We start from the raw sequence: 12,682 nt of genomic DNA, 5'->3' as shown, positions 1-12,682 counted from the left end.
TCTTGAAGAGGTTACTTACAAGGTAATCGAAACCTTTGGTTTCCACAGTGTGTGAAGACAATGAGTAAATCATACTTATCAATTTCCGTGTGCTGATATATAGGAAAAGTATAAAATGATCTACAAACATTGTAATTGTACTAACACTGCTTTTATGTTGGTTAGACTGCACCATGTCTGCATGTCTGCACTTTGAGTAAATATTGTTTAGCTAGTTTCTCGAACCCAGGATTTACCTGTTACAACCCATAGGCAAAATACGAACCTTATTTGCATTGCATATACTTAAGTTTCCACAGGCTCATCAGCTAACTATTCTTTCTGTTGGGGGACAAAAAAAAAAAAAAAAAGATTCAGCCTCCTCTTTCTTCTCACTATGAAACTATACAACATTCATTCTAAATTAACCCATAATTCTCCTTTCATAACCCAGGAAAGGCATTTCAAGGCTTTTTTTTTTTTGGGGGGGGGGGGAACCTTTTGGAGAAATCCTGTAACAACCTGCCGTAGTACGGATTTTGTCAGCACCTTAATGGTGCCACACATTCCTTTGGAAAAGCTCACTCGTTCTGGAAAAGGTTTAAACATCTGACGTGAGCCACCTAGTGTCTGAAAGTATGGCTGCACCAGGAAGTTTCAAGAAACATTTTAACCTGTCAGTAGAAGCCAACTGGTATTTATAAACTTAAATTGTATAAAAGAATTGATTTAAACCTTTACTGAAATACAGCCTTTTTGCAACTGCTGCACTGCAAGCATATTTTAAAAAACGTAACATTAGTAGATTCCTAAAACCTCAGATCAGATTAAACTACACTGAAATAGGCTTGCTCTTCTCAGTTATCCAGTGAGGACTGCAGGTAGGAATGCAGTTCTGCCTTAACAATGACATAAAAATGTCAAATATCGATGTGGGACTGAAATGCAGAAAGTGTTTATTGGAATAGTTGTAGGGAAGGAGATACAGAGACTAAAGAGGGGGAAGCAGAAAAACAGAAAAAGAAAGCAAGATGAGGAAGAAAAGCACAAAAATAACTAACCAGTGGGGCAGAACCCACTCTTCCTTTAAAAGATCAAAGTTAGAGATCAAGTTAGCTACAGAATATGCATTTTATACTCCGATTTTCACAGGTATTTTTCTATTTTTCTATTTAACAAGAATTTATTCAAAGCACTGGAGTTTCTAAGAACGTTAAGATATGTTACTGTAAAGCTTGTGACACACATTTTATCATACTTGGGGAGGAAATGCAGAAAAGAAAAAACAAATAATGAAGATAGAAAAAAGACCAGCTTCTCTTGTGCTATATTGTGAAAGGATATTACCTACAAAGCACTACCAGAATAATGCATGTGACTTGAAAATCAAAGTCATGTTCCTAGATGGCTGTCAGTTTTGCTCTGTCAGGTCTAAAACCTTTACAGCAAATTTACATTAAGTACATTGCTAGAATTTAATAAACAAACTTTTGTTTCCTGTAAAAGCACTAACATGTAATTATACCATTTCACAGATGGTATATATGTTATGTATGGCTCTATTTAAGTCCAGGTATCCATAATCTTAGTTGGCTCATGTTCATTGTCATTTGTTTGCTGCACCTATTTGTACTTTTCCTGCACATCACCGATTTTTACATATAGTTTCAGTTAAATTGTATTTATGTACACTGATCTGAATTCAAAAATTGCAGAGCTTTTTTTATTTCAGTTGCTAACTGGGATAAATTTCATTACCATTTGAAGTACAGAGTTGCTCGGCAGGACTGGATAAAAATAAAAAACATAGAAACTAAAAAAGGAACAATAGTGTTTTGGATTTTGGGGTTTTTTTTTTTCAAATAAAGACCTAGTTAAATGAAACCTGAACTTAAGTGTCTCATACAGCCTGTTAGATTAAGATAAAGGTCTCTGAAAGAGGAAATTGAATCCTCCTTTCTCGGGAACACGCTAAAGGAGAAGCCCTCTCTGAACCTTAACAGGTTCGCTGGAACGTCACCCAAAGTTCCTAATAGCAGCTAACCAGGAAATACGTTTACTGGCTCATTAAACTATCTGCCTACAAGTCTCTTTAGTCTTTAAAAAAAAAAAAAAGACCAAAAGAGTCGTTAAAAACTTCTCAGGAAAGGTAAATCATAATGCAAATAACTTTCAAGGAAGTGCAGCGAACAGCGCCCGGCTCCGCTCACCGTGCTGTGCCCATGGCTGCGCCTGGCCGCAGGCCGGCTCCCAGCCGCGCACCTGCCGCGCCGGGCTGCGCGGCTGAAACGCAGAAGGCAGCAATCCAGGCTCTGCTCTGAGCGGGCGCGTGGAAAAATTGGGGTCTAGCAGAAGAAACCCCCCAGCCTGACTATGTGGATGCACTCACGGGGGCTCGGGGGCAGGTGAGGCTAATCCACAGTCTGTAACGCCTCTCTTCTGCTGTCTTTGTGGCAGTACTTTGCGCAAGCACACTTCTCCCATCAACTCTCTTCCTCATACACACCTTCGGGAAGACTTCTACGTGCGACCAAGAGAAAGAAGGGCTTGTGGCAGCAAGCAAATGAAATTAACTGCACTTCCATTATATGCTTATCTATAAAAATCTATTTCCGCAATAACTGAATGCAGAAAAAAAAGTCACATTAATAACTTATCAGACGCTTTAGAGAGAAAGAAGATACGCTAGGTACAAGAAGTATAATCATGTTATAAATACAGGCATTTTTATTTACAAGGATCACACGCAGAATCATGAAAAGACTCAGGTAGGAAGGGACCCCTGGAAGTCAGGCAGGGCTGCTGCTCCCCAGCACCAAACCGCAGCCCCTGCCGGCGGGGGGGGCTGCAGCCAGGCACAGCAAGGACCCGTCACGGAGGCACGACGGGCACGGCCGGGGAGCGCCGGGGCAAGCGACGCCTTGGGCGAGGACGGGGGGCCGCGCTGCCTCGCCCCGGCGGGGCGCAGCGCAGGGCGGCGCTGCCGGGCGCCCGGCGAGGCGAGGCGAGGCGAGGCGCGGGGCGGCCGCTGCCCGCGGCGCAAGGGCAGCGCGGCGCCCGGCGGCCCCGTCACACGCGGGCGGGCGGGGAGAGGCACGACAGGAAGTCGGTTCTGGTTCCTGGGTTAAGGTGCTCGGGCGGCAGCGGGCGCTCCGTGCCGGGGCGGCCGCGGGCTCCGCGAGGCGCTCGTAAGTCTGAGTCGCTTTTGAAACCGCTCCGCTGCCGGGCGCGGGGAGCGGCGGGCGCTCGGCCGGGGGCGGCAGCGCGGCCCGCAGCGCCCGGCCACGGGCTCCCCCGGCCGGCCCTGCCCTGGGCTCCCCGCACTTCCGCCGCCGGCTCCTCGGGATGCCGGTTCCCCCGCGGCGCCGCTGTGCCCGGCGCAGGGAGCGGGGCGGGGGGCGCGGAGCCTGCGCGCCGGGGCCGCGGAGCGGAGCGGGGCGCGCAGCCGGCTCGCTCCTCGGTGGCGGTCGCTCGCGGCTCCGGCGAGCGCGGTGCAGCGAGCTGTCATTGCTTTCCTGGCGGCAGCAGCGATAGCAGCGGGTGGGGGGTGTTAAACCCTCGCTCTCCAATAATCATCGTCTTTCCCTGAGCTCGGCGGGTCTGTCTGCTCTCTGAATTTTAACGCTGTGCTGACATGAGTGGCTCTTACGGGGGTTCTGGCGCTTCTCACAGTAGTGCAAAGCAGGAATTATTTTGCCCATTAGAAAACCAAAAAGCCCATCGAACGTGCACTGCGCTCTCTCAGTCTCTCACAAATGATCACTTCAACAGGTTTCCCGGTCCCAAGATGATGGCAGTGTCACTTACAAAATATTTCCACTGAAGAAACTGTTTTGAAAGCAGAAATGTGTAGAGAAGTACTTGCTTCTGGATGGCATCTATATTCTCATGTGAACCTACACGAGGTAGGCATGTGTATTATGAATTAATTTGTATATACACATGATTAGCTAAAACCTTTTTTTCAGAATTCAGGGTGTTTCCTGAGGCACCGTGAAAACTCACAACGTGTCTTTGTAGTGATCCCTGGTGCTGGGATTCCAGGACATAGGTGGCAGAACATTGCTAATTTCTGTGCTGGGGCTTTGGTGGCATTTGAAAAATTTCCCAGAAAATTTGTATCGCTGCGGCTGTATTTTTTTTCCTCCTATATCAATAAAATGCTTTTCATTTGAAACAGGCATTTGAAGAGCATCTGCAGGTTTCATTTGGTTTGTTTACAGAAACATTTACCTTAAGGCATGTGCCATATGCAGTTGTTTTCCAGTATTTCCAGTATATCTTTACTCAGAGATGAAATTCTGGTTCTCATTGCCATAGCTGTGGCAACACAACCCTCAGAGCTCTTTGCATTTACAGGACTCTCCCATCAGACAAACTCTGGAGCTAATCTCTCTCTCTCTCATTCTTGTTAGAATGAATACACCATTTTGCAATGCTGAATTGGTACTGGCTGTATATGCTGCTAATAATTAGGAAGAGTTTTGAGGATGTACCACACATCTAGAATGTCAGCTGCTCAAGAGCAGAGTTGTGAACTTTGGGCTGAAGATGTTCCAGTTGCTGTACCGATGCAGCATAACCCAGCTTGGTTAGATTAGTGTGGACATTTGAGTTTTGGGGTTTGGGGGTTGGGTTTTTTGTCGTCATTCCTCCCCCCCAGCTGGATGTAGGGAGCAGAGTTAATGGCAAGGAACAGTTGGCAATTTCCCTGAAAAAAAGTTTATGCCTATGGAGGAGAAGCAGGAAAAGGAGCCATTTTTTCTAATTGCAAGGAGTTCTGGACATGAGATTACTGCTTCTTATGTTATCTATTTATTCCAGCAGTAGGGAACTCGGGGTGTGACTACAGAGTAGTTTAATCCAATCTAAATCTAGGCTGCTGCAGTCCTACCCACAGCTAGTCTCATGTTCCCGCTGCCTCCTTGTGTTGGTAGCAGTGCTCCAGCAGCCTTGCAGTGAGCTAGCACCAGCTTAACTCTTTTCGAGAGGGCAGAGAGTTAGTTCTCTGACACAACTCACAACGTAGCATATAAATGCTAACACTGGTGCAAGTAGATGGCAAAAATACGTGGCCAGGGATGGAGGAAGGCAGGAAGTAGCCATTTCTGTGGCAATGCAGACCTAAATCACATTACATAACCATGACTTCGTGTTATAATTTCAAAGCTAACACTGCCAGTGAAAACAGGAGTTCTGTCTGCCTTTTGCTCATCTTTTCTGCTCCTGTGCTTGCTCCTGTGTAATGACATAGGCGCTGGAGTGATCATGCAGTGTGAAGTAATCCATTGAACTGATCTACATTATAACTAACACAGCAAAAATACCTTTAGCATTTACTTAAGCTGGGTTGGTTCACTGATACGGTTTACAGTAAAGCTGCTTGTGCTGGCAGGGGAAGGGGGAGGTGGAAGCAGAAATGAATATCTAGGAGTATAGGTGAATGCAGGACCAGTTCTTCTAGTAACAGTTCCATCTTCGTGTCCAGCTGCACTATTATGAGTTTCATTGCCCCTTTTTTACTACATGAAATCTGGATTTTAGGGAGCTACCAGTAAATTAGTATTTGCTGGGTGGGGGGGGCCTCAAACTTGGGCTATAATCAAACATTCTCCTTATTCTTACATACCAAGTAGAGAAGCAGGCGTAGGATTATAGTTCTTTATGGTGTACCAAAAATAATTGATCCCACCTGCAGTCCAGACAAGGGCAGAACTCTTTGTTGATACTCCGAGTCTCAATCAGTAAAGAAAAGGCTGGAAGTTAGGGATAAATTTTAAGTACTAATTTTCAAATTGAGATTTTAATTTAGAATAGCTTCATTTTCTATGGAGTATGAATCATCTGGAGCTGAACTCCATTCCCTCTACTAGAAGCTGAACGTCGTCTTTGAAATCCCATCACACACAGTTTTTGGAGTTACTTTCTATATGTACAGGACATTACAGTTTATTACGTAAACTGTTACAAGTTAAGTGTCTTCTGGAGAATTTTGGATAAGTACAAAATCAAGTTTGGTACTCTGCAAGTTTTTAAGGAATGCGAGAGTGCACTTTTAAGTCATTTTCAGCAATAACAATAGTCTTCCTCAGTTTAGTCGCCCCCCACGCAGTCAATTTAGTATCTTTCTTTATTCCTTGAACTACATAACACAGTCCTTCATTTGAAGTTGAAAGGAAACCTACCCACTTATTTAAAGAGGTGCTCCAGACATTAAAGTGAATATTCCAGGAGGGATACTTTTTAAGGGGGAGAAGTAGTTTGCATTACTAACAATGCTTTGAGACAGTAAGCATGGACCTGAGATTATAAACGACTAAAGTGGTGTTCAGAAAACAAAAACCTTTCATATGAAATGATGGTGGGCTTTAAGACAAAATTTATAAACTTGGATTTCAGTAATACTTGTTATGCACAAGGATTCCTAAGTGCTTCCAAGCTGTTACAGAACTTGCTTTGCCACTAAGAAATGCAGCCGTGCTGGAGCTGAGAGGCAATTGCTTTTGCAGTGTACACACTTCATTAAAATAAAGTTAGTGGGACAAAGAGCTGTGACATCCATACAGTAGTCTGTCGTACCCCCTAGGAAAGTCAAACTACCTTTCTGTATTAAGAGTCTATGATATGTAAAATATTCAAGAACAAGAAAAAGCGAACAAAAGCTTAAAGCTGCAATCTGATTTTTGCCAAGGTCCAAAGCAACTTTACTTCATGCGCCTCTTGCTGTGGTTTATCCTCTTCTAATCCATTTTCTTTAATTTTATCTGTAGTTTATCCATGATCCCAGAAGAAGTGATAAAAGATAGTGCTGTCCCTGTTATGTATCATGAGGGAACCATGCTTTAAATATTAGGAGAGCAGATGTGAATTACTAGTCTATATTTTTTTCTTAATGCTGGTCCTTTTTTGCTTTTATTTGAGACTTCACTCACCTATCCTCCGCTGTACTTACATTATGGTAAATTTTAATCTTAAAATTCATGTCATGTATTATACTAGAAGCAAAGGACTGGTGGTGCAAAGTTCATTCTGCCTTGAAATTAAAATCTGTGACCAGTTAATACTGGCTTAGTCTTATGTGTCAGTGTTGATGAGCTGTAGTTTCAGGAGTTGATACTGAAATTGTTTAGAAAGTGTAAAAAGTTGAGAGTATTGTGTGAAAAAACTCTAAGTCTCAATAGTTTTTACTAGTTAGTATTACTGATTTGTAGATGTTTTAACTCACCTTGCGGTGTTTCTTGTATTGCTGTTTTCAAATATGACATAGAATAGGATAGGTTCATGTGACATAATGTTATTGGGTTTTTATCTTTTTATTTGGTTTAATACCAAAAGCTGAGATTGTTATTAATTCCTTCTGTTACTTTACAATTGAGTAATCAACATCTTAAAATTAGAAAGCTGGCGCTATATGGTGACATAGACCAATTATAGGTGTCAGTCCTCAAACACTGTAATTACAATACAGTTAAGCTGGACTATGCTTGTACGTCCAGACTTTGATTCAAATTTAAGTTGCTTTTATTTAGTTTTTGTTTAAACCTATGCCAGCACATACAATTAAATGTTGATGTGAGCAGAGCTATAGTTCAAATTATTGTGCAAGTTAATGCTCAAACACACGGGACATATTACTTGAGTTTGATATTAATGCAAGTCATGTTTTTATGTATGTTTTAAGTTACATACTTCTTTTTCTTAGCTTTCTCTCTTCTGATTACTTTTCAGGTCTGTTAATTTGACCATCTTTTCAGTGATGAAACAACATTGGGAATTATGGATAAAAACATTGGAGAGCAGCTTAACAAAGCCTATGAAGCCTATCGACAGGCATGCATGGATAGGGACCATGCTGTGAAAGAACTACAGCTAAAAGTATGTGTTGGGTTCTGAACTGTATTTTTAAAGCTGTCCTTTCCATGGAGAATTGTGGTAAATGTAGATTTCAGTTTCACTTTAGCTATGCACACTTTGGTGCATCTGTTAAAGTTGGAAATCACAGTTATGAAACCAGGCCAGTATACTGCAGAGTAACTCATTAAGGTGCAAAGAAGTAGGTGGGTTTCAGGGTTTTGACCTTTATTTTTTTTTGTGTGGCTTTAAAGGTGAGAAAAGTGTTATCTGTTGTGGAGGGTAAGTGAAATCTTTTAATGTAAATAGCAAAGATCAATTCACAAGTCCTCCAACTTTAATGAAGTACATTTTGAAACTTAATTTGCTTTATTCAAAAGTGACTTTTTAAGTTATTAATGTAGATGGCTGAATTAAATTAAGGTATTAAATAGCTTAAATTAAATCATTTTGTGTTAATAAGAGGATATGTCATATAAATTATTAAGTTACTTGATGTAAGGACCAAAGACTCTTATATGTTAAGCACCATGCAAGCTATTAGGACAAAAGAGTTCATGTCTTGAACAGCAAACTTATCCTAAAATGATGAGGATAAGTATTGACTTTAAAAAATCATCTATAGAATTACTCTTTAATAATGAACTAACAGAAGCAGATGCTGGAGGCACTCTGAACAGCAAGGAGGCATTTTTGGATTTTTACTTGTTTTACTTTTGTAAAAACCGTTACTTCAGCCACAAGCTCTTCTAGAGCTTCCTGTTGTGTATGTGGGCCAGCATATTGCAAAGCTATCAGTTTGGGGCTTTGCAATACTAATTTTATTGTGCATATTCTGCCCAGCAGTGGAACCTTTGTTATTTTACAGGAGGGTTTGAATCTTCCTTATGCTACAGCATTTTTAGATGCTTCAGTAGAACTTGTAGGCTGGGACTTTACTCAAAGGCAGATGAACCATTCTCCGTGTGAAAATATGAAAGCATTGCTAGAACTGGGAATAGGAAAAGGTCTGCTAGAGAATATTCTCCGATCTGGATCTTCCCGTGCTCCTGTTGTGCAACAAACAAGCTACGGCACTGCACAGCAGGTACGGAGTCAGTACGGAGTGCAATCACCCACTCTGCAGTCTGATCTACAGTCATAGGCTGTTGTGGCAGTGCTGATCCAAATCCGTTTCTGTAGAGTTTTCCATACGTGACAAGCACAAGTAGCATGCCAGATACATTTTGTGCTGAAGTTGCAACTAACTTAACAAGAGGCAGCTCATATTTGAATGTCTAAGAATCTATTAAATTCTGTCTCTTATGATGAGCAATTAATTATTTAAAGGAAAACCAGTCAAGCTAATACTTCTGGGGCATCTAGCAGTACATGAAAGAAATTTCTGCCCTCCAAACAAAACGTCAAATACAAGGTCAGGAGATAGCACTTCTAAAGTCCACAGAAGAAAACCAGAAAAGTGGATGAGATATGAATGTTGTTAAAAGAACTAAATGTTTGCGAGATTTCTCTCTGCATTTCCTCTGACTGAGAAATTAAAAGCAACAGCAGATCTTTCATAAGGGATTACTACCAGTTCAAATCTGTGTCCTAATCGAACTTTCAGCAGTTGGATTCTGTGACTTCAGAAGAGAACAGAAGTATTTTCTCAGGAAGAGTTGATTGTGTAATAAGTTGTTTGTGGGGGTTTTTTTGTTTGTTTGCTTCTTTTTTTTCTTCATAACCAAACTCACTGTTTCTGAATGACCTTTGTACAGTGCTTTGCTCTAGCAGCTTCCTCTGTTCATTACATGGCCTTCGCACTTTGTTGGATTGTCCACCATTCTGTTGTTAACAGTTTACTACTTAAGTTACCGATAGGCCACTTGTTTTGCCAGTCTCTAGAGCTGGGAGCCATGTCAAGCACACAGAAGCCAGAGTCATCTCGGCCAGATGGTGTTTGATACAGATGGATGGTTGGTTGTCATGCAGATCTTCTAGTTGGTAACTTGTTGCTGCCATCTGACTCAAGGAATAATTTGTGCGCACTGGCTGTCAAAAGCATCTTCTCTTCTGTCTGTTTTAGCTGTCATGTCTGTGCTCTGTACAGAAGTGTTGACAAGACATTGCTGTTGTACATTTTCAATTTGGTTCTCAGTGATTTTTCTGCTTCATGAGGTCTCTTATAGCTGCTGGAGTGTACTGCTCTTTGATCAATTTTTTTTTTTTTTTTTTAAGAACTCTCACAGTACATCTACTACCTGGCCTTTTAAAATAAGCTTTGGTTTTAGATTTATTCTGCATACTCTACAGACAAGCACATCCTTGTGGGGAGAGAAGGGAATTGAAATGTAATTGAGATTTGGAATTAAACCGCAGTACAGATAAGCTTGGAGTAAAAGTAAGAGTAAAGCTTGGTCTTGTCCCAAATCTTGATCTACTCAGTAATAGATATATTCTTAATTTCATAAAAATTCAATGCATTCGTGTATGTTTCCTTGATGAAATTTCACAAGTTTTCTTGCTTGTTTTTAGCACTGCTGTAACTGCAACATTAAAGATGTGCTAATGAAATAATAGTTTCTGAATATTAGCATCTTCCTGCCACCTGACCATTTGTTCAATTAACTGGCTGTCTAATAATATTTACACACTTCAGTGATATGTGAGCAGTCTTATTAGGCTCTGTATGGCCTGATTATAGCACAAGATGGAGTAAAATTCAATGAAAAATTCCGCTGATCAACTACTCTTTTTATCTGCTTGCTTGCCTTCCCTCCTATTTTCTTGGTTTGAAAATTGAACTGTACTAGATTCAGAGGAACAGGCAAAACTCTGTACATATTAAAATTATTGAAAAAAATAATGCTGCTTTATATCATACAACAGATATTTTCTAATTTAAAATAAATCTCTACTTTTTTTTGAAAATCTATTTTCATATATTTTATTTGTTAGAAAGAGTGGAGGAAGAAATTCACATCTTTCTATAGATAAACTAACTGACCAGCACTCTGAAAAAGTAAATACTAAAATTCTAATTTTAGACCTGGTGTGTTCTATGGCTATGAAGGAAGATGCCTATACTTAAAAGTTACCCTACACTTTGCAGCTGTCACAGTTAAAACACAGTTACTGAAAATCAGGATTTATTTGCTATAATACCTTTCCTAATCAGTGCAGTCTCAACAGTAGAGACTTGCTAAAGGTGATGGTAGTTGGGTTTACATGGACAGGCCCACAACTACAATTGTGTTTAAAATCAAAGCTGATAACCTGTATATGCTAAATTTGAGGCCCCTAGTCAAAACAAGATAAGATTAATGCTAATTAAATTATATTTGCAGACAGAAAACTACATACAGCAAATACGTGAACAGCAGGAACAGATAGAGCTTCAAAACAGTATTATTGCAAAATTGAAATCACAGTTAGCTGCTCTGAATGCTAATAGAGGTACGTACTCCAGTTTGCATGTGCTATTTCTTTCTATGCTGTGTTGCACTGATAAATAGTTCTGACTTTGTTGCTTCAGCTTTTACAATAAACATCTCTCAAAGCAATGCCATACTTTTCTGTGAAAGCAAGAGTTAATACAAATGTGCAGTTTCAAACTGTATTTATAAAATTCAACACTTTCAAGGTCTTTCTGCATCCTCCTCAAGAAACGGTGAGATTTTCTTCAGATGTAGAACCTGCTCACGCTGAAGTCAAAAGTTATGTGAACATAGATAAAAAATAATTCACTATAATTAAAATTGTTTTATATCAGTTTTACAGTTGTCTGTAAATAGGTTGTTTTAGATGTGAGTACTATGGATACATGTCTATTATGTTAGATGCTAACATGCTGTTGAGATGCTAATCTTACTGGATAATTAAAGCTTTATAAGCAGGTGACTCTCTTTCAAATCAAATAGTCATTGATGGATATTTTTCCACTGCTTGACTATTTGTATTTCACAAACGAGAGAAAACAAAGAGCCAAAGTAACCATGTGTTAATCTGCCATACTCATTAAATATTTACTCACACTAGCCTAACACTCCTGGTTTTCGTAAATACTAGCAAAGTGATTGGCTTTTATTTTTAAGAATACATGTACATTCCTTATTGCTGAATTAGTCTTGCATTGTCTCTAAGCAGAGAATTGGGCTTCTCTTGCTTGTTTAATATGAAGACTAACTAAAAGAAACTAAAGAAGTTAATATAAGTCTAGCTTCTTTTTAATTTGATTTTATTTAGAATCTGGCTAGGGAAAATACAGTGACAATCAGCTGCTTTTTATTTTAAGGTAATGCGCATTCCTACATTCTGATGCCTGAAGAAATTGAAACTTCCAGCTTATCTTTCAGCCAGCTCTCTGAAAAACTGAACATAGCAAAGCAAAGAGAAAAACTCCTAAAGGTATGGTCACCTGAAGATGTTTAAGATGTAAGATCACATTTGTGCTGTGATTATACTTTGAGGATCTAAAGCAAGAAGTGAATTTTCACTGGTACCTTTGAATTGGCCTTCTTCCAATGCAAGATTCCTCCCTGAAGTGCATGAGTGTTGTGCCACTGTGGTCTGGTTAGCTGAACTAATGAGCATCTTTGATCCTTCCCAGTGCAATTGTTGTTTGGCCAGCCAGCTCCCTAGAATAATTTTGAGGAACTTATTTGGAAAGTAGGAACTTATTTGCTTATTTATTTCTTAACCTGCCATGAACAGCAGTCAAAAAGGGGCTTCCTCTTTCTCTCAGAGGAACTTCTCACATTGCAGCTAGTGAGTGTATTTTTCCAAGAAGAAATGGAGAATCTGCTCCCATAAAGTAATGGGGTGGAAAGCGAATCTATGTCTATCTACTGCTCTGCAGGCACTGATGATATGT

General features: G+C 40.3%; 1 protein-coding gene across 1 annotated transcript in view; it reads left to right on the top strand.

Moving 5' to 3' along the window:
- The first annotated feature begins 3,072 nt into the window (after positions 1 to 3,072).
- TANK (TRAF family member associated NFKB activator) overlaps positions 3,073 to 12,682 on the top strand; it is a 28,569-nt gene continuing 18,959 nt past the window's right edge. Inside the window, exons 1-5 of the mRNA XM_067299130.1 lie at positions 3,073 to 3,167; positions 3,751 to 3,884; positions 7,708 to 7,854; positions 11,157 to 11,265; positions 12,104 to 12,216. Coding sequence (XP_067155231.1) covers positions 7,756 to 7,854; positions 11,157 to 11,265; positions 12,104 to 12,216 — 321 coding nt within the window. The 5' untranslated portion in view covers positions 3,073 to 3,167; positions 3,751 to 3,884; positions 7,708 to 7,755. The remainder of the gene's footprint in view (positions 3,168 to 3,750; positions 3,885 to 7,707; positions 7,855 to 11,156; positions 11,266 to 12,103; positions 12,217 to 12,682) is intronic.

The sequence above is a fragment of the Apteryx mantelli genome, chromosome 6 (genome assembly GCF_036417845.1).
Source record: "Apteryx mantelli isolate bAptMan1 chromosome 6, bAptMan1.hap1, whole genome shotgun sequence".
NCBI classification, from domain to species: Eukaryota; Metazoa; Chordata; class Aves; order Apterygiformes; family Apterygidae; genus Apteryx; species Apteryx mantelli.
Note: the sequence above shows the minus strand (reverse complement) of the source record. Positions and strands in the feature narration are given on the sequence as shown.